General features: G+C 44.1%; 14 protein-coding genes across 14 annotated transcripts; 7 read left to right on the top strand and 7 right to left on the bottom strand.

Annotated features, from left to right (window-relative positions):
* Positions 1–30: 30 nt before the first annotated feature.
* On the bottom strand, positions 31–1,207 carry FA14DRAFT_169625 (uncharacterized protein; the record flags this gene model as incomplete). Its single annotated transcript, XM_025500220.1, has 3 exons — positions 861–1,207; positions 428–800; positions 31–204 (listed from the first exon to the last, which is right to left on the bottom strand). Exons 1-3 carry the CDS (start codon positions 1,193–1,195, stop codon positions 31–33), a joined length of 882 nt encoding a protein of 293 aa, XP_025356953.1. The 5' UTR covers positions 1,196–1,207.
* A 518-nt stretch (positions 1,208–1,725) lies between these two features.
* Positions 1,726–5,211, bottom strand: FA14DRAFT_169624 (uncharacterized protein; the record flags this gene model as incomplete). Its single annotated transcript, XM_025500219.1, has 6 exons — positions 5,113–5,211; positions 3,080–5,045; positions 2,931–2,977; positions 2,430–2,644; positions 2,244–2,381; positions 1,726–2,209 (listed from the first exon to the last, which is right to left on the bottom strand). The coding sequence occupies exons 1-6, from the start codon at positions 5,116–5,118 to the stop codon at positions 1,726–1,728; spliced, it is 2,856 nt and encodes a 951-aa protein (XP_025356952.1). The 5' UTR covers positions 5,119–5,211.
* A 91-nt stretch (positions 5,212–5,302) lies between these two features.
* FA14DRAFT_159087 (putative ubiquitin thiolesterase L3) lies at positions 5,303–6,238 on the top strand. Its single transcript, XM_025498048.1, has one exon. The coding sequence runs from the start codon at positions 5,467–5,469 to the stop codon at positions 6,172–6,174; it is 708 nt and encodes a 235-aa protein (XP_025356951.1). The 5' UTR covers positions 5,303–5,466; the 3' UTR covers positions 6,175–6,238.
* A 521-nt stretch (positions 6,239–6,759) lies between these two features.
* FA14DRAFT_159086 (uncharacterized protein) lies at positions 6,760–7,461 on the top strand. The gene has a single exon (XM_025498047.1). The coding sequence runs from the start codon at positions 6,818–6,820 to the stop codon at positions 7,409–7,411; it is 594 nt and encodes a 197-aa protein (XP_025356950.1). The 5' UTR covers positions 6,760–6,817; the 3' UTR covers positions 7,412–7,461.
* A 21-nt stretch (positions 7,462–7,482) lies between these two features.
* Positions 7,483–8,429, bottom strand: FA14DRAFT_169621 (uncharacterized protein). Its single transcript, XM_025500218.1, has 2 exons — positions 8,114–8,429; positions 7,483–8,042 (listed from the first exon to the last, which is right to left on the bottom strand). The coding sequence occupies exons 1-2, from the start codon at positions 8,223–8,225 to the stop codon at positions 7,627–7,629; spliced, it is 528 nt and encodes a 175-aa protein (XP_025356949.1). The 5' UTR covers positions 8,226–8,429; the 3' UTR covers positions 7,483–7,626.
* A 204-nt stretch (positions 8,430–8,633) lies between these two features.
* FA14DRAFT_159085 (alpha/beta-hydrolase) lies at positions 8,634–9,987 on the bottom strand. Its single transcript, XM_025498046.1, has one exon. The coding sequence runs from the start codon at positions 9,954–9,956 to the stop codon at positions 8,718–8,720; it is 1,239 nt and encodes a 412-aa protein (XP_025356948.1). The 5' UTR covers positions 9,957–9,987; the 3' UTR covers positions 8,634–8,717.
* Positions 9,988–10,317: 330 nt separating this feature from the next.
* Positions 10,318–12,003, top strand: FA14DRAFT_175956 (uncharacterized protein; the record flags this gene model as incomplete). Its single annotated transcript, XM_025500629.1, has 2 exons — positions 10,318–10,326; positions 10,402–12,003. 2 exons carry the CDS (start codon positions 10,318–10,320, stop codon positions 12,001–12,003), a joined length of 1,611 nt encoding a protein of 536 aa, XP_025356947.1.
* A 109-nt stretch (positions 12,004–12,112) lies between these two features.
* Positions 12,113–14,203, bottom strand: FA14DRAFT_152074 (uncharacterized protein; the record flags this gene model as incomplete). Its single annotated transcript, XM_025497501.1, has 1 exon — positions 12,113–14,203. One exon carries the CDS (start codon positions 14,201–14,203, stop codon positions 12,113–12,115), a length of 2,091 nt encoding a protein of 696 aa, XP_025356946.1.
* A 419-nt stretch (positions 14,204–14,622) lies between these two features.
* FA14DRAFT_128862 (NTF2-like protein) lies at positions 14,623–15,796 on the top strand. Its single transcript, XM_025496878.1, has 3 exons — positions 14,623–14,764; positions 14,822–14,981; positions 15,334–15,796. Exons 1-3 carry the CDS (start codon positions 14,651–14,653, stop codon positions 15,648–15,650), a joined length of 591 nt encoding a protein of 196 aa, XP_025356945.1. The 5' UTR covers positions 14,623–14,650; the 3' UTR covers positions 15,651–15,796.
* Positions 15,797–15,983: 187 nt separating this feature from the next.
* FA14DRAFT_169617 (uncharacterized protein) lies at positions 15,984–17,056 on the top strand. The gene is made up of 3 exons (XM_025500217.1): positions 15,984–16,274; positions 16,351–16,419; positions 16,488–17,056. The coding sequence occupies exons 1-3, from the start codon at positions 16,172–16,174 to the stop codon at positions 16,856–16,858; spliced, it is 543 nt and encodes a 180-aa protein (XP_025356944.1). The 5' UTR covers positions 15,984–16,171; the 3' UTR covers positions 16,859–17,056.
* Positions 17,057–17,187: 131 nt separating this feature from the next.
* On the top strand, positions 17,188–18,801 carry FA14DRAFT_140534 (Adenylosuccinate synthetase; the record flags this gene model as incomplete). The annotated part of the gene is made up of 1 exon (XM_025497102.1): positions 17,188–18,801. The coding sequence occupies exon 1, from the start codon at positions 17,488–17,490 to the stop codon at positions 18,799–18,801; it is 1,314 nt and encodes a 437-aa protein (XP_025356943.1). The 5' UTR covers positions 17,188–17,487.
* Positions 18,802–18,943: 142 nt separating this feature from the next.
* FA14DRAFT_175951 (putative ubiquinol-cytochrome-c reductase Rieske iron-sulfur protein) lies at positions 18,944–19,871 on the bottom strand (the record flags this gene model as incomplete). The annotated part of the gene is made up of 2 exons (XM_025500628.1): positions 18,944–19,748; positions 19,822–19,871. 2 exons carry the CDS (start codon positions 19,869–19,871, stop codon positions 18,944–18,946), a joined length of 855 nt encoding a protein of 284 aa, XP_025356942.1.
* Positions 19,872–20,549: 678 nt separating this feature from the next.
* On the top strand, positions 20,550–23,592 carry FA14DRAFT_159082 (uncharacterized protein). The gene has a single exon (XM_025498045.1). The coding sequence runs from the start codon at positions 20,781–20,783 to the stop codon at positions 23,415–23,417; it is 2,637 nt and encodes an 878-aa protein (XP_025356941.1). The 5' UTR covers positions 20,550–20,780; the 3' UTR covers positions 23,418–23,592.
* On the bottom strand, positions 23,493–25,552 carry FA14DRAFT_159081 (uncharacterized protein). The gene has a single exon (XM_025498044.1). The coding sequence runs from the start codon at positions 25,517–25,519 to the stop codon at positions 23,597–23,599; it is 1,923 nt and encodes a 640-aa protein (XP_025356940.1). The 5' UTR covers positions 25,520–25,552; the 3' UTR covers positions 23,493–23,596.
* Between the last annotated feature and the right edge of the window lie 110 nt (positions 25,553–25,662).

Raw genomic sequence — 25,662 nt, 5'->3', positions numbered from 1 at the left:
TTGGTCGGTTTGTTCTTCGTCGTTGTCTGCCTATTCTCCGTCAACTACACCACTGTTTGGTTGAACTTCTTCGTTGTCTGCCTGACCTTCATTGTCATCACTTTGCTCTTTGTCGTTTTCTTTTTGTTCCTCAGATAGTGCTTGAAGCACGTCGCAAAGGTCTTTTGAAGAATTATCTTTGAGTCTCTCAAAATGTTGGGAGTACTATAAAGAGGATAAATACGATTGCTATCAAATGAGAAAATTTCATTCGAAGACGCATTCGTGTTATCTTACAGGATGATAGCTTTGTATAAAGTACAATTATTGTAATGGCAACGGTCGTGTACAGCTTGCAGAATGCACTGAATCGTCATAGTAAGCTCAACTTATCCTCTTTGAGCGATGAGAGAAATGTGCGTAGATCTTTTACAGAACCGCTACTTACTTTCTCGATGAAGCTAGCTGCAAAAGAAATTTCTTCAGCGGTAAGATGGGGATGCGTCTTCCCTCTTACGAAATGACCGATGGAAGCTTCATGGATCGTCGTGCGGTATCGATCACACAGAAAAGGCCATATACGTTCAAAACACCAAAAGTATATATCCGCTGTTTCTTTGGTGGAAGATATGTCCGATTCCAATAGTCGGCGCCATACACTGATGTACTTCACTAAAGCAGCAGTACCATATCGGGACTTCAACAATGCGTAATTCCTGTTTTTCTCCTTTCCAAAGGCTCCGCAAAATTTATGCAGGCCGAAATGTGAGACGATTTCCGATCCATACTTATGACCAAAGTCAATCATATCTGCCGAGAAGCTGGAAAGAAGATAGTGAGGAGACTAGCCTGGTAATAAATTTTAATCTATCGTGACTTACTCGATTGACCAGCTTTCCGAGGGGACGACGCCGCTTATAATCTCCAAGGCACGGCAGACTACCTTAGGAGGAAATTTATCAAAAAGCTCTACTTCTTCTATTTGCATCACTTTCCCATCCTTGTTTGAGCAGAAATCGAACATATCTTGAAAAAGACTTGAATCAATAAGCCTAGACTTTTCTACTCCGTACTTGATCTTCTCGCCTTTGCCACCATGCTTTTCATAGACTATATAGAAGTCGACCTTATCTGACCTCTTCTCAATAATGTTTCGAATTTCCGGAATGCCATTCTCAGGATCTGTCTTTTGCTTTTTCTGCGGAGGTTCACTCATTTTAAAAGAAAGGTAAGCAGCTGTGATGGAAAGAAGCAAAAAGTGGGTTTTGATAGATTACTCAGTCAGCTTTCTGCTCGCGTACCTCTATGCACCACTTGCGGGCTTTACGGAGCCGAAAAGGAAAGTGCATACATTCTCATGGCTCAAGCGATCAAACTTCAAAAATATAGTACATCATAACAATCTTGTTCTATAAAATGGCATTCCACGATGCTGGTGAGCGAGCCCGAGAGTGATTGATTTATTCTTTGACTCGATTGCTATTCAACATAATCTAGAATTGTACTATATATGCAACATCTCTATGATACAAATTTAATATATTTAGCAGCCATGTAAACGTCTTAAATGCTGCAGTGTTTTTCAGAATATAAGATGTCCCAAATTGATGTTTCAGCATGGGAGCTTTCAAAGCTGCATACATGTTACTCACTCGATCTTCCATTTATTTGTATCGACAATACCGGCCAAAATTTTCAAAGTCTTGCAGATCGTCTTTCTCTCAACGTATGACTGAAAGGAGAACCTCACGCTTTTTTGGTTCGCTCGGATTTTTCCTCGTCCAGTTCTTGCAGAAGCCTTTGCAGATCTTTATTTTTTCTACCGGCCCGCAGCTTATCGATATATATTGTCGCAACACAAGTATCTTCGCCCGAGAAGTATTTCCCAGAATCATGGTCGATAAATTCAGACATCGTAGCTTTTTCTGGCGTCGTATTGCAAAGTTTACACCATGAAGACCATGTCATTTCCATACACCAAAAATATGCCTGAGCGGTCTCCGCTGTCCATAATAGATCACTCTTAACCATCCTATACCAAAGGCTTATGAATTTGATTATAGCTGCACTTCCATACCGAGAATGAAACTTCTTTGAATCACCAAGTGCTTCCTCCACGAAAGCCCGATGAAACTTTTGAAGTCCGACGTATACGACATTGTTCGCACGATATTTATGACCTAAATCGATCAGATCTGCGCTTTGGCTGACATTTATTATCGGATAAGCTCTGGGTCACTGTATTGCATGTTTGACTCACTCACTCTATAGTCCATATCCCTTGCTCGACCACCCCGCTAATGATCTTTAAGAATTTATGTACGACATCTAAATCCATTTCTTTAAGCTCGAGCTCTTCCTTTTGAGCTTCCCCATGGCTCGAGCATGCATCGAACATGTCACTGAAAACGGTTGAGTTTATCGTAAGGGCAGCTTTCTCAACTCCGTACCTGACGGTGTTTCCTGTAGCGCGATTCTCGCATATAATGATAAAATCAATATGCTTACTCCTCTTTGGATTTACAGGAATTACGGTTGAATCTGTGAAGCTTCCGACCATCTGAATCGAAGACGCTTCCGAGCTGGAATTCGACATTGCACGTTTGATGATAAGTGCAGTGAAGATGGTGGTGAAAAAGCGAGAAGACAATGTTAATTTTGCTTTCTAAAAGGTTGCTCAGCATTTGGAAAATTTTCTTCACATTACATATTATTAGTGACGGCGCCGTCGTGTCTAAAGTGATTGGTTGTGTGACATGCTCGAGCGCCCAACGAGGCCAAAGCGTTGCAACGGTATGCTACTGCTCTGAATTCGATGCAACGAGTTCAGCATAAGAAGAATGACGAAGGGAAATGATCAGACTTGGCTCCTGAGAATTATGGATTGCATGTGATCCGAAGAGAAAATATACAATAGTCCAATTACATTATGAAACATGGAAATAACGAACCTCCGGTAGCAAGATTGCCACACCAGCAACCGTTGCTGGAATTATCACTACAGCACACCAAGTAAGGAATTGCAATTTGGTCACCAATACTCCACGTTGTCTGAGACCGTCACGCCAAAGTAAACCAGCCAAACTTGCTGCAAACGTACCACCAAGAGCTCCAACATTCGAACCAAAAGCGACCGAATAAGCAGCCGCTCGTAAGATCAATTCTGCTTCTTGTGCCGGTAACTTTTGTTGGAAATAGGTTGATTGAAGTGCACGAGTAAGCAAAATTGTTGCACCGATATTTGTTCCTCCTAAATTGCAGAGAATCACTCCCAATAACGAAATAAAGAACGAACAACCAATATAACCATGACCGCAGACGTTTCCTAGACCACCAGCAAGGATGTTGATGAATCCTACATGTCCTAAACTTTGAACCAAGATAAACATTCCAAATGCAAATGGGAGAAGTGGGAAAGGCAAACGAGCCGCGACATACGTCACCGTTGGGAAGATTTCCATGCAATGTTCATGGAACGCAATCAGCCGATGGAAGACCGGTTTAGACTTACTTGTGTCTTCTTTGGATGATTCGGATTTTGGTGGCTTTTCTTCTGATGTCGCAACCTTCTCGACACTAGCCCTTCTCGATTCAGTTGCTGCATTTGTGCTTTCCTCTGCGGTATGCTCGCCGCCATTGACAGACAACGCAGGTGCATCTCCATTTGCATTACCATTTTGCGTTTCCACCACATCTCGCTCTTTAGCCTGTTCCTCTTTGCGGAACGATCTCCAGGTATACCAATCATAAACGATATCTCTCGTCAAACAGATGGCTGCTCCAGGTGCGGCCACCATGTAGACTTTTGCACCTCCTGTAACATTTGTCACAATCACAGTAATTAGCGTTGCAGCCATGATACAGCTTGCGAATATTGCACCTTTGGGATCCACAAGAGCTGCTTTTGGATCTACATCTGGCCTCACAATAGTCTTTGGGATATAAATGATTGGAGTACGATGTGAATCTTTTGTTTCGTCATCTTGGTCATGTGAGTTGCTATTCTGTGAATCATTTGACAAGTCTTGCATTGCAATGTCGTTACCGTTCTTTGTTGGTGAGATGGGTGGTTTTGATCGATTCCTTCGGCGTCCTTTTGACCCAGTTTGCCCAGTGAAGACAGATTTTGCCCAGCCAGTCACACCACCAGAAGAAAAGTCTTTGCCCTTCTTCTCAGCAGATGTAGGTGGCTCGTTGCGGAAGAATAGGAGCATTGCGCCCAAAGCTGCCAGAGCGGATACTAAGGCTGGTAAGACCATATATGCGGTATAGATTGGGAAGGAAATATTGAAACCGCTAGCGATGACCAAATTCGTCGGATTGGAAGAGACCAAAACGGCACTTGATACATTTGCTGCTACGAATTGTGCCCAGATCCACGCAGAAGGTGGAGAGATTCCAGCCACTCGAGTGAGATAAACCAAGAATGCCGTTCCACTAAGAATGACTGGATCATTTCCGACCAAAACACCCAACGTCCAAAAGAAGGCATAAAGGATGAAATAGAGACCCATTCCATTACTACCCGCTTTGATACAGACTTGGAAAGCTAGGTAGCGAAGTAAACCAGTTGCGTCCAAGCTAATCGCAATATAAGCCAAACTGATAAAGAAAATTAAGACATCATATGGCTCCACTCCTTCTTCTCCAATGATACCCAGCTTGATCTGTTCACCTCCGATTGTCTTTGTTGCTAGCAAGAATAGAATACCAATCGCAGGTGTCCAGACATGATTGAAGACCAGATAGCTGCGTTTATCACTTTTGATCTGTGATACTTCTGATGGAGATTGACCTTCAGGTTGAGCTGCTGTTGCTTCTGGAGGTTGGACATCTTCTTCTTCTCTCTGTCCATTATGATCGTACGCACCAAACAGCTTTGTTCGAACTGATCTTGCTCTCTTTGCGATGAAGTGTGGAATCGGAACGTGAACCGGCTGAATGCAAATCAGTGCAACGATAGCAAATACGATGATTGCAAATATTCCATGTCCATCCAAAGAGTCTTTCGTTGCGTCTATAGAGGAACCCGATCCCGATCGTCTAAGCCATTCCATCATGGCAATCTATTCAGGCACAGTATTTGTTATTGGTTGTTGAAGAAGAGAGAGGGAGAAAGCAGTGCTAACCCACAATCATTTTCGAGGGGATTTCGTTCGTTGTTAGGAGGTATGTATGTACAGCCTTGTGTTTGAGTCCATGTGGCTCTGCTGTGTTAAATCGGCATAGTCCATTGAACGTAAGTGTGGCTTGCGCTAAAAAAGCAACAATTTAACATTTTGACAGATAAAATTTGAATGAATGCATCTTATTATTACACACGCAGAAAGATTTCTAATTTGCCGGTTGACCGTCCTGTCATTCTACTCGCACGGTTTCAAGATAGTCTACTTAACGCTCATGCCAAGGTGCCAAGGCGTGAATTGAACGTGTACAGTTAAACCCCGAACTACGAACATTACACGCGTATAGCATACACTGATCATCATGCGTTGGGTACCATTAGAATCCAACCCAGATTTATTCACAACATGGTCTGAATCTATGGGATTGGATACGTCAAAATATGCATTCACAGATATTTATGGATTGGACGATGAAGTGCTAGCAATGGTCCCACAGCCGGTAGAGGCGGTCTTGTGTTTGTTCCCCGTCACAAAAGAGAATGAAAAAGTGATGGTCAAAGAGGATCAAGAAACTCAACCATTCGTAGGACCTGAGAAGGAAGATGATCTGATCTACTTCAAACAAACAATCAGTAATGCATGCGGTACAATCGGGCTATTACATGCCATCGCAAACACTTCTGCACGAAAGACTCTCTCTCCAGAATCACCAATGGGACAACTTTTGCGTGATGCTCTTCCTCTCAATGCTACCGATAGAGCCGCATTCTTGCAAACATCAAAAAGCCTAGCACAAGCACACACTACAACAGCCTCAAGTGGTCAAACAGCTGCACCATCTGCAGATGATCCGGTAGATTTGCACTTTGTTTGTTACGTTCGCGATCCAAAATCCAAAAAGTTATTTGAACTAGACGGAAGAAGGAAAGGACCGGTTGATCGTAAAGTTGACGTTCCACAACAGGAAGATTTGCTCAAAACGGCCACTAAATGGGTTCATGAGAATTATATGCAACTCAATCCTGAAGAAGTTAACTTTAATCTGATAGCACTTGCCTCAATGGCGTAAAATGTATTAACACCGAGATTCATTCAATTCATAAATAGCACATAAGCATCATCATCATCATCATCATTACATCTTCTTGTGTGACCTCGCTTACTCGGTACCTTTCAACCGTAGCAGTGCAACCAATCCTCCATGGAGAAGAAGATAAGCAGAATGACACGCTTATGTGAGCGAACATTTCAAAGTGCTGAGCAAAAGTGCACAAGAAAGTGGAGGATTTGGTGCGTGCATAAAGACTGTTAAAACGCATACGCCTTTTTTGTTCAATTAATTCCCTGCATGTAGACAAATAATATTAATTGAATTGAAAGCACAACCCTCGACTGTCTTACGACAGAAAAGCTTAAAACTTCTTTACAACTTTCACCACTTCTTCCTCATTCACCATCTACAGCACAAATCACCAACAATGACAAACAGTCCAACAGTCATCCGTAACGTGACGGAAAATATTGCTACCTTCTCTAGACCTTTTAGTCGATTTGGTGTTTTTCCAATCGGTGGTCGATCAACTGCAATTCGATTGCAAGGCGATAAGGGTGTTTGGTTATTGGCAAGTACACCTTTAGATGAAGAAACAAAAGCAAAACTTACCGAAATGGGACCGGTGAAATATGTTGTTGCTGGTGATTATGAACATAGTATGTTCATCAAACAATACGCTGATGCTTATCCAGAAGCAAAAGTGATCGGCGTGGATGGATTGGCAGAAAAAAACAAGGATGTCAAATGGACAGGCGAATACGGTAAAAGTCCAATCGATACAAAGTATGGATTCGAAGATGAAATTCAATCTCGTTACTTTGCAACGTTTAACAACAAGGACATGGTCTTCTGTCATAAAGACAGCAAAACTTTGATCGCTGTTGATTTGTTGTTCAACTTGCCATGCAACGAACAATACAAGAACACACCAGGTGGAAAAGTGAACACATGGTTACCATTCTATGGCTCATTGGCAAAGAAGTTCCAGCCACACACCGATACTCATCAAAGCTTTTTGTGGAAAGCATCTGCCATTAACGATATTGCACCAAATGAAAAAACACCCGGATCACCTGCTGCAACGACTGAAGAAAAACGTAAACGTTTTGCAAAAGATGCAGAAGAAGTTGCTTCTTGGGACTTTGACAGAATCATTCCTTGTCATGGTGATGTGATTGAAAACGGTGGAAAGAAGGCTTGGCTCGATGCCTATGCTCGTTTCTTGAGCCCAGATGGTAAAGCAAAGATTTAAAGAAACAAGTCAGTCATACATTGCATTCAAACATTAATACCCCATTGTGCTATACTCTCTGATATCTTTTTGAGAATGCATTGATCAGCTTTTAGTAAATATATAAAACAAGAGTTTGAGTGAGTGAAAAAGAAGATTAGAAAGAGTCCAAGCAGAAGAGCACGTTGAGCAAATGAAAAGGGGGAGGGTATATTGATCCATCGGAATACAATCCATCAAAGCATCAAAGTAGCAAGGAAGACTGTAAAGCTTGTAACGAGGAAACCTTTTAACCATGCATCAGAAGAACGAGCGAAAGCTGGCAAAGGTGCATTATTACCTGATTGCATAGCAGAAGCAGTTACTGTAATTTGCGAATCTGGACGTTCGGCAGGATTATTATATCCTCCACTAAGAGTGGCAGCAATTCCAGGAATTTGATTTCCAGTTGTTGTTACATAGCCAAAATCTGATCCTGATGCTTGTGCTGCTGCTGTGGATAAAGATGCTCGTAATTCCGATAATGCTTCTCCGGTCAATGTTACCGTCTCACGTGAAATTGAAGGCGATGGTCCTGTTTGCAATGCAGTAAATACGATTGTGGAACCTGTACTTAATCCATCTAAACCAGCTGAAAAGGTAGGATCTTGGGCTGAAAAGAGGGAGAGAAAAAGATTCGTTTAGTATGAAATTGTATGCATATGATGGCGTTCGTTCACTCACCGGTAGGGCTGATACCAGCTGTTTGTTGTGTGACTGAAACTTGACCATAACTAGTAGGAACGGATGCAGAAATTAGAACGACGAATAAGAAAGACCGAAGAAGGTTAATCATTTTTGTGCGGTGGCGGTGGTGGAGGAGTGAATCAAAATATTCGATGGTGATGATGGATGATGGCGAAGAAGGCCTCCATTTGAAGATTGACAGACCCCGCTTCCCGCAATTGTCGATCTATAGTATGAAGCGGGACTTTACGCGGTGTTTAAGTCAAAAATGAAATAAAAAGGTGGGGCTATAATTGTTTGTTCACACGGTGCGCTGCGTGTGGGAACAAGCCTGCGTCCGGCAAGACGACTGACCGGCTTCTCTTTTAAGGAAATGAAGCAATGCGGGGTGACTGGCAGACTGACTACTTGCCTTTTTCAAACAACATCCATCCTTGGTACAATTTAGCGTACTTTTTTGCTGCTCGACAGATTATTCTCGGGAATATATAAATTGACATGCCAGACTATAATCTTAATCGCAAACACGAATGCTGAATGTATGTGCATTATACAATAGGTGGTGATACAAGTACTAGTAGTAGAAGGGAGAGGGTTTTGGTTATTGACCTTTACGTGCTTGTGTTTTATAAAAATCAACAATTGCGTCCAAAACGGCTTGACGTTTATCATCATCTTCTTTGCTTTGTCCTTTCACCTTCTTCATCATAATGTGTTCATATCCATCCCAAAGACGGATTGACTTCTCTTTTGAGCTAATTTTGTCATAGAACATTTGTGTTCCTTCATAATGTGTCGCTCGATCATTCTTGCCGTGATGCAAAGAAACAGGAACGTTGATCTGAGGTGCCAATTGCCAAATCTCAGATAAGCCAGCTAAGATAGCCAATCCAGTAGAAATACGAATCCATCCTTTATACGTTTGTGCGTCTGCATGGAATTCAGTTTCAACTCGAATATCATCACTCACGTTTCCCTTTACACCTGGTGACATTGGCAACCGTCCTGCAAAGAATGCTAAAAATCGAGCAATCTTTTCAACCATTGGTGGAGGACGAGATTGTGGACTGATACGTAACATTGGTGCAGCACATGCAACACCGGCCAAATTTGGTCGCATAGTCTGAATGGCAGAACTGTTTTCGCGTGCTAATTTGTTGTATTGACCTTTTGCTTGAGAATCGGCAGACAGAGGAGGATACAAGGCTGCATAGTATAGAGCAGTAAAGCCGCCCATTGACTCACCCTGCAAGAACACTTTCCGTCCTGACATTGAGGGAGGATCGTTCTTCATGATATCAATCAGGACATCATGAACTGCTTCCACCAAGATACGCAATGAGGGTATATAGCAATGTAGACCTGTGGAACGTCCAAAGGAAGGCAAATCGATTGCGATCACACGGAAGCCTTGCTTGCAGAGGTACAGACCCATTTCAGCTTGTCTTCCAGCGTAATTATTTATTCCATGTAGTAGCACAATATCCGCATCAAGCTTTTCACTTTCCATTGCCGTATCCACTTGCCAAGTAGAATAGGATACAAAATTGATTCCTGGTCTATCCCAACTTCCACCTTTACGCATCGCATCACTTCTCATTGCAATCTTTCTCGTTACTGCAGTCACTTCTGGGTTTTCATAGATGAGCTTCCTCTCCGCTTCTGATAGGGGTAATGATGCCCTTCCATACGTTGCATCGCCAAAGCCAGGCGTTAGAATGCGTAAATGACATAGCAAAGGTTCAATGAATGTACGGAATCCTTCCACAACGAGGAACGTGATCCAAGCTAGTACATTCAACACTGCCAATTGGAAGCTGTTGCTGGCTACTTTTGCCATTTTGAAAAGGAAGTGATGGTCGCAAAGAGGTTGCATTGAGAGCGGCATGTAAACGCATTCAGCCTTTCTTTCTTCGGCTTTACTCCACCGCGAACCGAGAATTTTAAGGAACATCGATTTCACTTCCACGCGCCCAGCCCAAAAGAACAACAACGCACACCGCTTACCTGTACATGCATTTCATCGGCTTATCGCTCAAGGCCCTGAAGAAGGATGTCAAACGCGTATTGGCAGTTGAGCAGTCTAAATGAGCACTTACTGCACTCCGATGACAGTTTGGTCCCCTTTGCATGACAATCTCTAGGGTCACTATCTCAACTCTTGACTACATCATTCTTTTCTGGAGGCTCACCTAGAAAAGATGTTGAAAGTGAGTATACCAATAAAACCAGACCCTCACGTAAGAACATCTTCTGACACCTGTCTTGCCTTCCACTTTCTTTAGTCAGTGAATGATGCTTTGAACAGCAGCAAACCATTCACATCCGTTTCTGTGCTGATCGATCGATTGTCAGCCAATTCGTACGGCGAAGATGATTTAGACGGTATTCCAGAATTAGTCGAAGCAATCAATATCCAATACACAGGTCCATCCGAAGCAAGTCGTCAACTTCGTAAAAAGCTAAAATATGGTAGCATTCATGGACAAAAACGTGCTATCACAATGTTAGGAGCCTTATGTGAAAATGCAGGTCCAAGATTTCAATCTTCTTTTGCCGATGAAAGATTGGTAGAACGTATCAAAGTGATGTCACAAGATCCTCTGGTGGACGCAAGTGTACGAAAGAAATTGATGCGGATGTTATTGGTTTGGAAGCAATTGTATAGCAAAGAACCTACCATGCGTATCCCAGCCGGCTTGTACTCTGCTTGTGGTGGTGGTCGTAAGAGTGATGCTCAAATGAGAAGCGAAGCAGCAGAAGCCTACCGAAAGAGAAAGCAATTGGAAGATCGTGATCGACAAGTACGCATGGACAAAAAGGCGGCCGAAAGAATGCAAAAGGAAGAAGATGCTAGACGAGCAAAAGAAAGCAAAAAGAAAGGTGGGGCTAGACCTACATTTAATTTTGAAAAGGAGAAGCCAATCATTCTTTCCACCTTGGCAACAAGTCAACAATCCGCTACCTCTTTGGTCAACGCATTGCAACATGTCAATCGTGAAAAGGAGAGTATCACAGAGAACCAAAGGGTACAACTCTACCTCTCACGCGTAAAGGGTGAGCGTAAAAAGGTTGTCAGGTACATCCAATTGGTCAAGGATGAAGAATTTTTGGGAGGTTTGATCTCCGCTAACGATCAGATTTTGCTCTCTTTGGAGCTGTACGACAAATTAGCAAAATCTACTGAAAGAGACAGCGACGAAGAGGATGGTGAACCGCTGGCAAATATCAGAGGTTCAAAGAGTGCAGCACAAAGAGCACAAGAACGTGCAGAGCAAGAAGAAGCTGAAATTGCCATTGTTCAGCAACGCTTGGCGGCTGCACATATCGAAGAAGGTGAATTAGACGCTTTGCAGGACAAACAACGTCAACGAATCGAACGATACAACAGCTATAGAGGACCTTCAAGAGGCGCAAGTATGAGCAGCAGCAGCAAGGGAACTGGGCATATCAACGATCTTATGGATCTCAACTTTGATGATGATGGCGAAGGTAGACCACCACATGCTGTCATGCGTCCTACGTCAACAGCAGCCAGCAGTAGCGCGCAAGGTAGCAGTGCTCATCAACAAAGCTCTACCTTGTCAGATTATAGCGATTACGAATCCGAATCTGACGAAGAAGCTGCTGCGATTGCAAGCACTGGATTAGAAGGAAGAGCAGGCTCTAGTAGTCTGAAACCAAACGCTGCTGCTGCATATGACGATGATGATCTGTACTCCAACCATCAGCCAAGCATTGGACCTGAGAGTATACTCGATTACGACCTCGAAGGCGCAGACGATGATGATGACCCATTTGCAGATCCACAAGAAGCGCAACATACCGGCGGAAGTGTCGGCTTTCAACGTCATCAAGGTCCACGACAAGGCTTTGCAGCCGTATAGCGTTTTTCTCTAAAAAGCAATACATTCATTTCAAAATTACTGTTTCTGATCATGACTGAGTAGACGAATAAAAATACAACACTGACATTACACAACCCATTTTTGCTCGTTATTGACTTGTTGAAGTAGGCGGTGGAGGAGGAGGAGGTAAACCTGATCGTTGATTTTGATTTTGCGATTGACGAAAAGCAGCACGACTTTGCAATGTTGCATGCATATAAGCCGGAAAGAGTGGATTGGTAACACGTTTACCTCTACCTGTAAAATCAACACGAGCAAATCGATCAACACCTTCCGGGACTGGTGGTGGAGGACGTCTCCCATAAAAACGTCGAACACCCAGCACAAATCCTGGCAAATCTTCGCTTTGGCTACCCTCGTTACTACTGGAAGTACTGTTGGATCGACTGTGACTTTGTACACTCATTTGACGAGTAAGTTGTGAGCCGTTTTGAAGATCATCAAGCATCTTCTTGACTGATGACTGGATATGATCGCCTTCTTCTCTACGTGCTCTTTCACTGCCGTTTCTAGACGTAGGTGCATCTTGCACAGGCACATAGCCATCATTGCATAGCCCTGTACCCTGCATTAGCTCCAAAAGGCTCACGGTTGTTCCATATCGATCATCTCCTGCTCCGCCGATCATGTTCACATACGAGTCCATCAAAAGATTATCCGATTCGGCCAGAGCGCCTCGTATGTTTGGCCATCTGGGCAAGGGTGAATTATACTGTTGGGGTAATTGACTATCTAATACCCAGCCAGTAGAAGCACAAATTGCTTCGAATGTCTCTCTTTCTTCTTGTGAAGGTGTGATGAGCATATGTGAGCGATCACTAGCGAAATAGGCAAAATAACTTGCAGCAGGAATGATTCGAAACCGAGGACGAAAATGAGCAGATACGGTAGTGTGAATGTCTGATTTGAACGTAGCTTGTAAATACTGCGAAAGTCTTGTTGGAGTTCTTAAGCAGGAGTCGAGATCGTACACCCATGAATAGGTAGTCTTAGTTTCGGTTTCGGTCAAACCTGGATTCGATTGTGGCACATAAACTGTATCCAAGATGGAGTAATCGGTTGGCACAGTAGATTGCCTCCTTGGCAGGCGGGCGGACATTGGACCAGAAGAATGAGTCGTTCTCGCTGACGGCCTACGTCCCAGGCTTGCGTGAGATTGACTTCTTGGTTTTGGTGTACAGCTCACGACCACGAAAACATGGTAATCCCAGATTACAATATTATCCGTTTCGGGCATTTGACTTGCACGTTGTTGCCAAAGGGCTACATTCTTGTTTTCGTTGCTCACAAATACCACGTCGACATTCCACTGCCAGTCGTGATTCTCCTCCTTGTTTCGCTTCTTACATATCCTGTCCAGGTATGCTGCCAGAATGTATGCATTCTCCTCACAGTAACACTTTGTGTAAATGTCATAAGGCTGTGGAAGTGCTGGTGGTTCGGGCACAAATTCTGGAATGCAATCATCCTCTACTGCTTCAGAAGCGCTTTCTGAAGTCATGAACATGCTAGTAGCCCTTTGTAGTATTTGTTGTTGACGATCAGGAAATGACATTGACGTTGGTGTAGAAACCGATCTTGGAATGTTGCGTAATCGTATATAGGATGAATCATTTGAAGAAGTCGGAGAGGAAGAATTGAAAGTATCCAAAGCTGATCTAGGCTGAGTGGTTGAGCTGCTGCTGCCGCCATTTGTACCGCCACCACTTGTTCCCAATTGAGCCGTCCTCCTGAATCGCGGCAGCAAGACAGTTGGCGGTGAATTGGCTGCGTCAGAAGTACTTGCGCCTGTTCTGCTTGGGCGTGATTGTTGACCATTTCCTCTCCTTTGACTGCGAGAGCGCATTAAGCTGCTTGGATCCGGCAAGACAGCTGACCACCATGGTACTACCAGGCCACGATCATCTGTGATTGTATTGATCGAAACAGTATCGTCTTGCCATCTTCTGTTTGTGCTATAGTCAGTTGGAGGTGGTGCGGAGTGTTGTCTTGGTAAAGGTCGTAAAGTGGACGTAGAAGACCGTCCGGTTATACTTGCGTTATCATAGGGGTCAGACTGCCTTGATGATGTAGCAACGTTTGCATATTCTGTTGTGCCAACAAGGGTTGCAGTGTCAGTGAAGATACTTTGTGAATCATCATCAGCCTCTTCCGCGGACATGCTTGTTCGAGATTGCATTTTTGCTGAAAGTCTTGGTGGTGGGTTGAAGCAAGAATGTTATGAGATAGCAGTCTCCTTATGTGAGGGTTCTCCTATTGAGACATCATATTGACCCCGGTGATGATTGCCCCAAAGACGGTTCCGGTAGTAAAGGATGATGATCAGTGTTAATCTTCTATTTGATCCCACATGACTGTGCGTTTAATATTTACTTTTGGCTGCATTAGGTGCATTATCTCTACTTTTATTAAAATGTGAAACGCTCGAATTCTCCTTAAGAAAAAGTGTGTACCTCGTGTTAGACTACTTAGTGTGCTAAAGTGCTTCAGATAGTCAACAACACGTACTCTTGTTGTATGGGGTCGACATTTTCATGAGATGCAATTTTTATTTTAGGCTACGCTAGCACTTAAGCTTCGTTCGAACAAAGCTTAAACCTTCTTAACACACTCACTCCATCAGATCATGGGAGTACCGGATCATTCGGAAACGAGAAGGCTGATTGACTTCGCTGCCAAAGCAGCTGAAACGTTTGTCAGTGCCTATTATGCGGCCACAGATGCTCCACATCGTGTACAGGTAAGTGATGGATGGTATTCTCTAAAAGATCATACACTGACATCCTATCCTTTGCAGCTGATACCGACATTATATTTGCCCGATGCTACAATCGTATGGAATGGCCACCCGATCAGTGGTTCGACAAATTTAGCTGCCCTGCTTAATAGCATGCCTGGCAGCAAACATGAAGTGCAAATGTTCGATTGCCATCCATTGGGAGGAGGCACGATAGATGGTTAGTATCTCTCTCGATTGCACCAACTCCAACATGTTTTTCACACCTGCCCAATCGTATGCCCGGCCTTTCGGTAGCTTTGTAGCTCTTTTGTTGCAAACGGATCTTACCGTTCAGCAGGGTTTGCCTGTCCATGTCTAGGTCTTCAGATCATGATGTGGAGAGACACACGGGCTAGAACATCCAAATCTTCAGACTCAGGCTTCATGCCAGGTTGAACTTCTTGTTCTTCCATTCAAGAGCTGAGGATGCTCCATATAAGGGTTCACGGCACACAAGGTTCACGATTGCTGTACGAGTAGTATCGGAGCATACATTCTGACACAAATTCCCTCAAATTTTTCTATTACAGGCACATTTCAAACTCCTTCCCTAACCCTGACTGTCTCAGGTGTGGTCGTTCATCATACCCCAGGATCGCTCTCGGCCATGCCACAATCAAATGCACCAAACTCCTCAGGCTCGGGCAAATCTCGTGGGAATCCTTCGGACGGAAGCGATTCTAGTATACCAGTGGACAGCCTTGCAAGGGCGTTCTCACAGAATTTTGTCCTTGTACCACAAGCAGGTCAAGAGACTGGAGGAATCAATGTCAGCGCAACACAAGAAGGAAAGACCATCTCGGGACGCTTCTTTGTGCAAGCTGATGCTTTCAGATTCATTGGATAACAAAAACAGAGACAACTATCTAAACAGACACCTGTAAATTATGCATAGACTTGACTGCTTGTCGGGCAGCCAGCTTCCACTCAATTCATCCTTGTATATTATTGTATCAACATGCCAAATTGTTTCTTGCCATCATTCAATGCAGGTGAACCTTCAATCTTCGGCCGAGTACATACATAGCATGACTTTCCTATTCCCGGCCATGCCCGTGTACGCGTAGAGTAAGGCTGAATAATTCACACTACAGGGCCAGCGCTGGTAGACCAATCAGGTTCGGGCTACTAAAGAGTGCTTACGAGTATAGTGCTGCTTTGTAGGGTGTGTGGGTTAGTAAGTGTTGGAGAAAGTTGACTGAGAGAGTGGGCTTGCGCTGTGTTGTACGTTTAGTCCGATGTTTGGAGATCGATCGGATCTCTTTTACCACCATTGTCAATACACCTTTGCTTTGATCGCTAGAAAAAAGGCAAAGCAGATTTGGTCAATTGCAATCAATCCTACACCATCACACTTTTCCTTACAAAATGGCCGCTCTAAGACAAGGTGCCGTTAACCTAAAGCTCTCGGCAGTTGCTGGAAGTCCTCATCTTCGGATGATGGCTACAGGTGCCCGTGCATTCAGTACAGGTGAGTGAATTGGACGGGAAGGTGGCTGTTGGAGAGTTGAAGATGTGCTGACAATATATCGCTTCTCTCTCCTTAGGACGTGTTGCTCCAGTTCAAAACACACAATCTCGTAATGCAGCAACAGTTGCTCCCAATGCCAAAGAATGTGAGTAAGACAAGGAAAGCAGCAATTCTCGATCATCAAAAGGCTAACAGTTCTTTCACCCTCTACAGCATACATCAAAGGAACAGTCAACGAACCAACAACCTTCCCTCCTCCTCATCCAACTCACGGATCATATCATTGGGCATTCGAACGTGCGATTTCGGTTGCATTGGTTCCATTGATTGCAGTTGGTGCAGTAAAGCATGGAGCAAGTGGAATTTTGGATGCCACTTTGGCATTGACCCTAGTCTTGCATTCTCATATCGGATTTACAGCAAGTTTGGATGATTATCTACATCCCCGTAAATTTCCCAAAGCAGGACCTTTTGCTTCTTGGACTCTAAGGGCAGCAACCGTTGCAACGTTGGCTGGTATTTATGAATTCCAAACAAACGATGTCGGTTTCACAGAATTGATCAGCCGTGTCTGGACAGCTTGATGTTCTCTAAATAACCAATTGTACTTTTTTCTTATTCTTCCTTTTGTGTCTTTACACTTTATCAGCACAATGACAATTCATTACTGCTATCACATATGAGAACTGCATACATACACACTACGTCAAGAATCGGAAAGAAGTTGTAGCCTTTACAGCCTTTTGGGAAAGCCGAACGCCAGAAAGGGCGATTGATTGCTGCGTGCCTTCTTTTGCTCGCTTTGTACGCGCATCGCAAGCCTGACGCCGGCGCCCTGAGCCGCACGCAAACGCAGGCAGAGACGCCCTTCTTTGAGTTTTAATGTATTACTCGAGTAGGAAGGGGGGAGTCAGTTGAGAAGAAACTCATTTTTTTTTCTCTTGCTTATTTTCGCTTGGCAGACAGAGAATGCGGTTGTATTTCGGTAAAAGGCAAAACAAATGTCTGTGCAACAGTGCAAAATTAAATTCTAACCTTCCTGCTCTTGCTGCTGCATGACTGGACATTCAAATGGGAAAATGATAAGATTTGCCTATGCATCTATGTATCTAATCTCTTCCCTTTCCCCATCATCGTCATTCGATCACTTCTTCCCGCTTTTCTTACAAAAGAGGGGGACTTGATCTTTGAGCGACCTTGATTGACTGCAATCATGGCGGCAATGCCAAAGCCTACATTGAAAGGCGCACAGGTTTCTGTGTTGCTTGGATCTCAATGGGGCGATGAAGGAAAAGGAAAATTGGCAGATATTTTAAGTTTGGAAATGGACGTTTGCGCTCGTTGTGCGGGTGGAAATAATGCAGGTCATACGATCGTAGTGAATATGGGACCTGAAAAAGTCAAAACCACTTTTGACTTTCATTTATTACCTTCCGGTTTGGTCAATCCACGTTGTGCGGGTTTCATTGGTTCAGGTGTTGTCGTTCACGTTCCATCCTTTTTTGCCGAATTGGACGCTCTCGAGAAGAAAGGTCTCAACTGTGATGGCCGTTTGTTCATCTCTGATCGTGCTCATCTCGTCTTTGATTTCCATCAAGTTGTGGATGGATTGAAAGAAGTCGAATTAGGCGGAAGCAGTATCGGTACAACAAAAAAGGGAATCGGACCGGCTTATTCTTCCAAAGCATCTCGTTCAGGTTTACGTGTTCATCATTTGTACGATTATGAGCTCTTTGCTACAAAATTCCGTAAATTGGTCGAAGGTCGTTTTAAACGTTACGGTCATTTCGAATATGATACCGAAGGTGAAATCGCTCGTTATCGTGCTTTTGCTGAACGTTTGAGACCTCACATCGTTGATGGTGTAACATTTATCCATACAGCTTTGGCAAACAACAGAAAAGTGTTGGTTGAAGGTGCAAATGCATTAATGTTGGATCTTGACTTTGGTACATATCCATTCGTTACAAGTTCATCAACAAGTGTTGGTGGTGTTTGTACCGGATTGGGTATCCCACCTCAAGCGATCGGTGAAGTGTATGGCGTTGCAAAAGCATACACAACCCGTGTTGGTGCTGGACCTTTCCCCACTGAATTACTCGATGATACCGGAAAACACTTGCAAGAAGTTGGTGCTGAATGGGGTGTTACAACCGGTAGAAGGAGACGATGTGGTTGGTTGGATCTGGTTGTTCTTCGTTATTCATGCTTGATCAACGGTTACACTGCTTTGAATTTGACCAAATTGGACGTCTTGGATCAATTGGCTGAAGTCAAGGTTGCAGTAGGCTACATTGTCAATGGCAAGGAGTTGACAAGTTTCCCGGCTGATCTGGAAATCTTGGCAAACGTTCAAGTGAAATATGAAACTTTACCAGGATGGCAAAGCGACATCTCCAAAGTCACATCGTTTGACAAATTGCCCGTCAACTGTCAGCGTTACGTTGAGTACATTGAGAAATTCTTGAATGTTCACATCAAATGGATCGGTGTTGGACCAGGTCGTGACTCAATGATCGTTCGTTAAGAAATCTGTACTTTCATACCTGTGTAGTGTGATTTGTAGTGACAGAAATAGAAATGCGTTTTATCTACTTAATAAAAAAAAGTTTGAATGATGCTTTATACATGACATTGAATATTTCCGATTGCATACACAGAAACTGTCTCTAACCAATGATCAATTTACCTTCCTCATCGTTAAAGTCATATTCGGGAACTTCCAAGTTCAAAGGTGCAGGTCCACGACGAACTCGTCCAGAGATATCGTAGTGGGATCCGTGACAAGGGCAGTACCAACCTCCGTAATCACCTGCTTCACCGATTGGAACACAACCCAAATGTGTGCAAACACCCAACATGACAATCCATTCGGGACGCTTGACACGATCGGCATCCTTTTGAGGATCACGCAATTTAGCAACATCGACTGCATTTGCTTCTTCAATTTCATCAGATGTTCTGTGACGAACAAAGACTGGCTTTCCACGCCATTTGATGATTGCATTCTTTCCTTCAGGAATGTTTGCCAATTCAACTTCCACTTTAGCCAAAGCCAAAACATCAGCAGAAGCAGACATGGAAGCCAAGAAATCGGAAACGGTAGCTTTTGCACCTGAAGCAGCAACTAAACCCATTGTACCGACCATAAAGTAGGAGAAAACTTTGTTTGTATCTGTGTTTGTGGTACGGTAAGGTGTGAAATCAGGAACGGATTGAGCAACCTTTGTAGATGTGCTGAATTGACGAGGCGATCCTAGTGAGACGGGAGCGTTGATATTTGTACGTGCTAATAGAGAACCGTTTTGCATCGATAGCTTAGATGCCCAAGAAGGAACTTTGTCGGCATCAGCACGGGCACCACCGCCATGGTGAGCACCGTGGTCTTCTGCATGTGGATCGAATGGTGCGCGGGCGTTAAGGTTCAAGTTTGCCGAGTATGGAGCACCGTTTGCCAATGTAGAGACGGTAGGTCTGTTTTGAGAGAGAAGAAGAGTAAGTATCCTTTCCTTCCAAACAAGCAATCGAAAAAAAAAAAAAGACTTACCCAACATTGACGAATTTGCGCGAAGCAAGACGAGCGCTAGACAAGGCCATCTTTTGTGAGAATGAAGCGCAAGGTATAAGTGGCAAGTTTGATGAATCTGACGGCGAGAAGAGAAGGTTTAGGTGGTGACCAAAGTGCGCGCTTCTTCTTATTATCTTTGTGCTCTTTTCTTCTTTTGACAAATCACAGCCCACGACGCTGCGCCCAGCAATTGCTTGTATGCTTTGAAATCCAATGAAATTTCCACAGCCCAGTAGACACAGTGTGTGCAGCTTAGGGCCTGGGAGTCTATTCCGGATATTTCCTCGTTCCCTCACGCGTGCACATAAAGCGGCGCAAGATGTATTCGCTTTTGCAGGAAATTGTATTGCTCTGGGGGCCAGGTTTGTATTCCAAAACAACTAGAAAGTGTATTGCTCAAGAATACAACTTTACGCGCGATGCTTGGTGTAATCTGACTGATTAGAGTGAATGAGCGAGCGGCCTTTTGTGTGATATTGCCCATGCATTACGAAAAGTGGTTCAAGCAGGCGACGCGTACCTGTAAGGTTAGCGTGCTCAAAGGCGGTATCGTGCTTTAAATGAGATGGAGGTTGGCATTTACACTGGTGAAGTGCGTGTAATTTTTATGTTGAATCGATTGCTTATCCACTTTTTGACTCAGGGTGCATTTTTATAGGACGGATAAGGGCAAAAACAGCAATTCGTCAGTGTAATCGGATCTAGCAATCCAATCCAACTTCAACTCTTTGAACACTCTTAATCACTAACGATCAACATCGATTCAACCAATCACAAAGATATTCTCGTTAGCAAGACACGAGAAAGTCTGCTTCTTACTCAACAACATCTTGAAGTGATTCACAATCACCCCTTCTGACCTCTATCGCGACCTTTAACTTGAATCACTCGCCATTGCTCAGCACTTCTCTGAGCATCCGCCGAGCAAGACCTGCTTCATGACAAGCTTCTCTGCTTACGCTTCACGTTTCCTTTCGACCGGTGCAAGTACTGCAGCTATCTCACATCACGGATCTTCCCCTTCTTCAAGACAATCAACTTATCAACCTTTCACATCATCCGAATACGCACAAGATGAAAGTGAAGAGGATGAGGTAGGATACAATGACAACCTGTCAAGCAGAAGCCCAAAAGGCAAGCGCAGCACAGTAAACAGACATCTTCCACATCTGAACGATTTATCAAAATCTAACTCCGGCAAAATATCCAGCTCATCGCGCTTTCTGCCTACTTTCGGTGGAAATAATGCAATCGGAAAGACGACAAAGATACGCGATATGGATGATGGAATCGATGAGGATGAAGAGGACGAAGAGCCATCTTTCTATCAAGATCATCGAAGCAGAATTTCCATACCCAGAGCTAGCGAATCAGCCATCTCTGATGAGCAAAGAACTCCAGGTGCAAGTATCCTCAGAACAGATCAACATGAAAACGATCCTTTCAGAGTTGAAGAGGATATAGAAAAGCCCTCTACCACGAAACACAAATCAAAGAATCACGCTATTCATTCCAGAGGTCTAAGCAATGAAGACAGAGCTCGTGGCTGGCTAGCACATGGTGCAGATTCTTCCAGTGCCGCATCAGATGCATCCGTTCTCCCAAAGACAAGGAGACAGACACGAGATGACATTTATCGTGATCCTGATGAGATTTCAGCAGCTGAAGATGACGAGGAATCGGATGTTGCTCGTCAAGGCAGACGTGCATCTCGGCGCGGCAAAAGGGGCTCAGGAAAAAAGGGATCTCACTTCAAAGATGATTCTGATACATCACAGATCTCCAGTAGCGATGAAAGCCAAGCAAGATCACAAGATACATCTCGTGGAAATTGGAGGGCAAATCGACAAGCTCGGAATGCTAGCTCATCACTTAGAGAGCCACTTTTATCTGCTGCAGGGTCTGAAGTGAGAGAGCAACCACCAGGTGCATTCAACGGAACAACGAGCAGGATGGTTTCTGCCGATATCTACGCATATCCACATCCTCCTGCAAAGACTGGCTGGACACCTTGGGCACCGGGAAATCGTGTACCGCTCTCCCAATACAAGGATAAAATGGCACTTTTATCCTGGCTAGGTGTTTGTGCAGCAACATTGTTCATTGCTGGTTGGATGGCAATTGGCGCAAAAAGCATCGCACCACCCTCATCACCATCGACGAAGCCCTCGCCTTATTATACGTTGACAAGATCGATTCCCGTCTTATTTCTTCTTACCTTTCTTTCTCTTGTAGCAGCAGCCGCTAATTTGCTGGTTTTACGAAACATATCTCGAGTTGGCGGTGCTCGTATTTTGAGATATGGTTTGATCGGTATACCTCTTACACTTTCGCTAGGATGGGCTTGGACTTTTGCTGGAAGCTCTGTTTACGATGATGAAAGGTGGACCGGTGGCAGCTGGAGCACGACAGGATTGCGAGTACTCTCAATCATTCCACTAGCCCTGGCAATATATTTTGCTAGGAATGTTTGGAAAAAGCGCGATTCCATCAGTCGCAGTCTGTCCGTTTTGGAGATTTCTGCGTCTGTTGTGGCCAAACATCCGGTCTTGCTTTTGTTATCAATCTCAACCTTGGTCTTCTTTATCGCAGTCTCCGCGCCTTTTCTTACAATCTTTACCAGGCTATTTTTACGTGGTCATTATGGCGAAAAGGGTTTGCCATCCAATGTCTGGAAAACGGATTCGAATGCGAGATTTATGGCGTGGATTACCTTAGGCACATGGATCTGGACATGGCTCGTTTTGAGAGGTATACAACGAGTGACAGTGGCCGGAGTTGTTTCGCATTGGTACTTCCATCGAGATGAAGACGATCAAGCTCAACATGCTGAAGATGGCAAATTGTTCGATGCTCAAGAAGACGAAGAAGATGACAGTCTACCGGGACCAGCGCCAGGCGAATGGTTAGGCGAAGAACAAGTGAGCATGCAAGCGCCTTCACATATTGATATCGTACGTGCTTCATTCATTCGTGCAACTGGACCTGCTCTCGGAACGATTTGTATGTCTGCATTCATGCTTAGTATCGCAAGGGTGGGAACATGGATGGCTGCAAGTGCACGTTGGGCTCATCGAAAGCTTTCCGCTTCTTCTCGTGTTCCTGCTTTCATGCAACCATTGACGTACGTGGTAGCCATGCTGGCAGGTGTAAGCGCACTTCTTCAAGGCCTAAGCGACTATGCTTTGATCTATGTTGGAGTAACAGGAGATGGTTTTGCTGCTGCAGCTCGTAGATCAGCTCGATTGACAGGTCGTCAAGGTGTCAAATCGGTCATGGAAGGATTGGTGATCAATATGTTACTGGATTTGACTACATTGGCACTTTGTTTCCTTTGTGGATTGGCAGGTTTCTTGATTTCTGCTCATTCATTACACGTTCCCGCTGATGCACCTTTGGTTGGTCTGCTTTGTGCTTTAATGCCTTATGCTACCTTACGTCTTTGTGCTGATGTTTTGTCCAATGCAGCCGATACCCTCTACCTTTGCTTTTCTATCGATGAGGCTAGTGGAGAACAACATTGCAAACAAGCAAGTGATGCTTTCTTTTCCAATAATGAAAGCTTACCTTTCTGATTCTCATATACCCTTTCTTTTTGTACTCTTTTCATGTATATCTTTGGTCACATTCAGATGGACTGTTAGTAATCGACAAGAACACGCAATGCTGAATACACCTCTTATTCGTACAAGTTTCAATATTGCTTCATGTATGCTCTAAATTACAAATGCCATATGGTACTCTTTCCTCATTGCTATGATGTAGTGTTGTTGACCGGAACATTGAGTGCTTTCTTGACTGCAGTTTGTGTTGGAGTGATGGCACTGGCGATTCGTTGAGCTCTGACATCTGATTGAGATGTGGCAGAATTAGCAAGGATATCCTTAAAACGTTCTTGACTCGTTTGCAAGCTTGTGATCATCCTTTGCGCTCTTGCTTTCCTTCTTGGTGCACTATTTGCAGCAGTTGTGGGTAATGTTCCATCTTGTAAAGGTTGAGGAGCGATTGCTGCCCAAAATTGACGTAAGAATTCAGTCGTACTTGCATTTTGCGTCATCATCTGCTTGAGTATGCTCTCCGGTATTTCGTTCGCTGAACCCGCTTTTCGCCATGCTCGTGCTTCCTTTCTTGCATGTACGTTTTCCAGCATTCCGCTCATTGCACTAGAGAATTGCTTGCTTCTGCCTTGAATCTTTGCATCGAGAGAATTGGTCCATTCTGCGACATTCTCTTCCACTAAGTTCTTGATCTGTTCGTCCGTCAGCTCAACCTCGTCATTTGTGTCTTTTGCACTTCCGTTTCGTTGAATCGCAGTATTTTGCCCACTCTCAGAATTTCTATCAAAAAGCGATCTTCCTTGTTGAACATTGAGAAGCTTCCTGCGCTTTCTCTCATCCTGTTCTTCCAGCTCCTCAATCCTGACACCATCATCAGCGTCGTCATCACTATCCTCGTTCACTGCAACCACTTTTGCTTTCCGTTTGCGTCTCATAGCTTCGTCTTGTTCACCCAAAGCGGAATCCAAAAGGCTTTGAGAGTGATCATTGAACCTTCTCATTAGAGGCAATGTCTTTCTTTCCACCCCAGCTCTCATCGTCCAGTCCTTTTCGTTTCCCGTCTCACCGTGATCTTCTGCTGTTGCTCCCAAGTCCAAAAATGCATCGTGAGCATTATACTCCCTTCGTGGCTCAAGCCCATCATCTTCTTCAACAAGATACTTGTCAAATACATCATCTGCCTGAACAGTATGTTGAGATGCTTGAGAGCGAGCAGAAGTACGTAACCTGTGATATAGCTTCGATGAAAAGTATCGCTTCCAAAATGTTGGTTCATCCATTACAGACGGAACATTTTCTTCAAAAGCTCGTGCTACAACTGGATATTGCGCTTTAAGATCACGAACGAGTTCTGGGGTCATGTTGATCTTCATCTCTCCAGATTCGTTTGCTGTAGGTCTTGGATCAGCAATGCGTGCATTCCGACCTTGCTTCTGTTGCATAGATGCACGTTCAGCGTTCAATAATGCCCGTCGGGTAGGATGTGCCCAAAATTCTTGATCGGTGATTTGTCCTGACATGACCACATCTTGATGCAGAACAGCAAGAGATGGATTCGCCTTGAGTACACGAATGCGTACTTCAAGTTCTGATGGTCCATCTTGCTTTGTTGGCTCCTTTCGCATTGGTGTACTGACTCCCGATGGAGTTCCGCGAGATTTAGATGGATCGGATTGAACTGCTGCCGGCGTTGCTGATCCTTCTGCACGAGCCGGTCCTGGCGATGGCACTGCACTTGCCCTTTGTCTATTCTTGTTTTGAGAAACGACTTCTGCCAAGTAATTTTTGAACGCATTACGTTCTGAAGATGCTTTCGTTCGATCTTCATTGCCTGCTATGCCTCCGGTGAAATAGAAGAATATCTTATTCTTTCCATCCGGCCCAGCTGTTATACCTTCGGCCAGCTGCAACACCATTGCCACCTGCTTCTGACCTTCTGCTGATACTTGAAGATGCACGATTGTCTTTTCATCGATAGCAAGAGCAGAAGAAGCAGCAGAAGATGAAGAAGGTGTCCAACGTAGAATCCCGTTACGTTCCATTGAAAGCGTACCCGGTAACTTGGAGTAGGACACAGCCGCATGCAGGAATGCCTCTGAAGAGGTAGCAGCGGCAGACATGTTTGTCAAATGCCGCTTGCCTTGAACACGAAGTGATGGTGTTGAGCAAGAAAGAGCATCATTTTTCCTCCACTGTAATGCAGATCGCTTTACGCTAAAGCGCACCCGCGTATGGTGTACAATGACTATCGATCTTCTTTCAC

This window comes from Meira miltonrushii (assembly GCF_003144205.1).
Source record: "Meira miltonrushii strain MCA 3882 unplaced genomic scaffold FA14scaffold_1, whole genome shotgun sequence".
NCBI classification, from domain to species: domain Eukaryota; kingdom Fungi; phylum Basidiomycota; class Exobasidiomycetes; order Exobasidiales; family Brachybasidiaceae; genus Meira; species Meira miltonrushii.
Note: the sequence above shows the minus strand (reverse complement) of the source record. Positions and strands in the feature narration are given on the sequence as shown.

Coding starts and splice junctions, on each gene's coding strand:
- FA14DRAFT_128862 (XM_025496878.1), top strand. CDS start 14,651: ATGGGAGTACCGGATCATTCGGAAACGAGAAGGCTGATTGACTTCGCT. Junction 14,765..14,821: donor ATGCTCCACATCGTGTACAG/GTAAGTGATGGA, acceptor TATCCTTTGCAG/CTGATACCGACATTATATTT. Junction 14,982..15,333: donor GGGAGGAGGCACGATAGATG/GTTAGTATCTCT, acceptor TTTCTATTACAG/GCACATTTCAAACTCCTTCC.
- FA14DRAFT_159082 (XM_025498045.1), top strand. CDS start 20,781: ATGACAAGCTTCTCTGCTTACGCTTCACGTTTCCTTTCGACCGGTGCA.
- FA14DRAFT_159081 (XM_025498044.1), bottom strand. CDS start 25,519: ATGTCTGCCGCTGCTACCTCTTCAGAGGCATTCCTGCATGCGGCTGTG.
- FA14DRAFT_159085 (XM_025498046.1), bottom strand. CDS start 9,956: ATGGCAAAAGTAGCCAGCAACAGCTTCCAATTGGCAGTGTTGAATGTA.
- FA14DRAFT_159087 (XM_025498048.1), top strand. CDS start 5,467: ATGCGTTGGGTACCATTAGAATCCAACCCAGATTTATTCACAACATGG.
- FA14DRAFT_169621 (XM_025500218.1), bottom strand. CDS start 8,225: ATGATTAACCTTCTTCGGTCTTTCTTATTCGTCGTTCTAATTTCTGCA. Junction 8,043..8,113: donor AGCTGGTATCAGCCCTACCG/GTGAGTGAACGA, acceptor CCCTCTTTTCAG/CCCAAGATCCTACCTTTTCA.
- FA14DRAFT_169617 (XM_025500217.1), top strand. CDS start 16,172: ATGGCCGCTCTAAGACAAGGTGCCGTTAACCTAAAGCTCTCGGCAGTT. Junction 16,275..16,350: donor TGCCCGTGCATTCAGTACAG/GTGAGTGAATTG, acceptor CTCTCTCCTTAG/GACGTGTTGCTCCAGTTCAA. Junction 16,420..16,487: donor TGCTCCCAATGCCAAAGAAT/GTGAGTAAGACA, acceptor CACCCTCTACAG/CATACATCAAAGGAACAGTC.
- FA14DRAFT_159086 (XM_025498047.1), top strand. CDS start 6,818: ATGTTCATCAAACAATACGCTGATGCTTATCCAGAAGCAAAAGTGATC.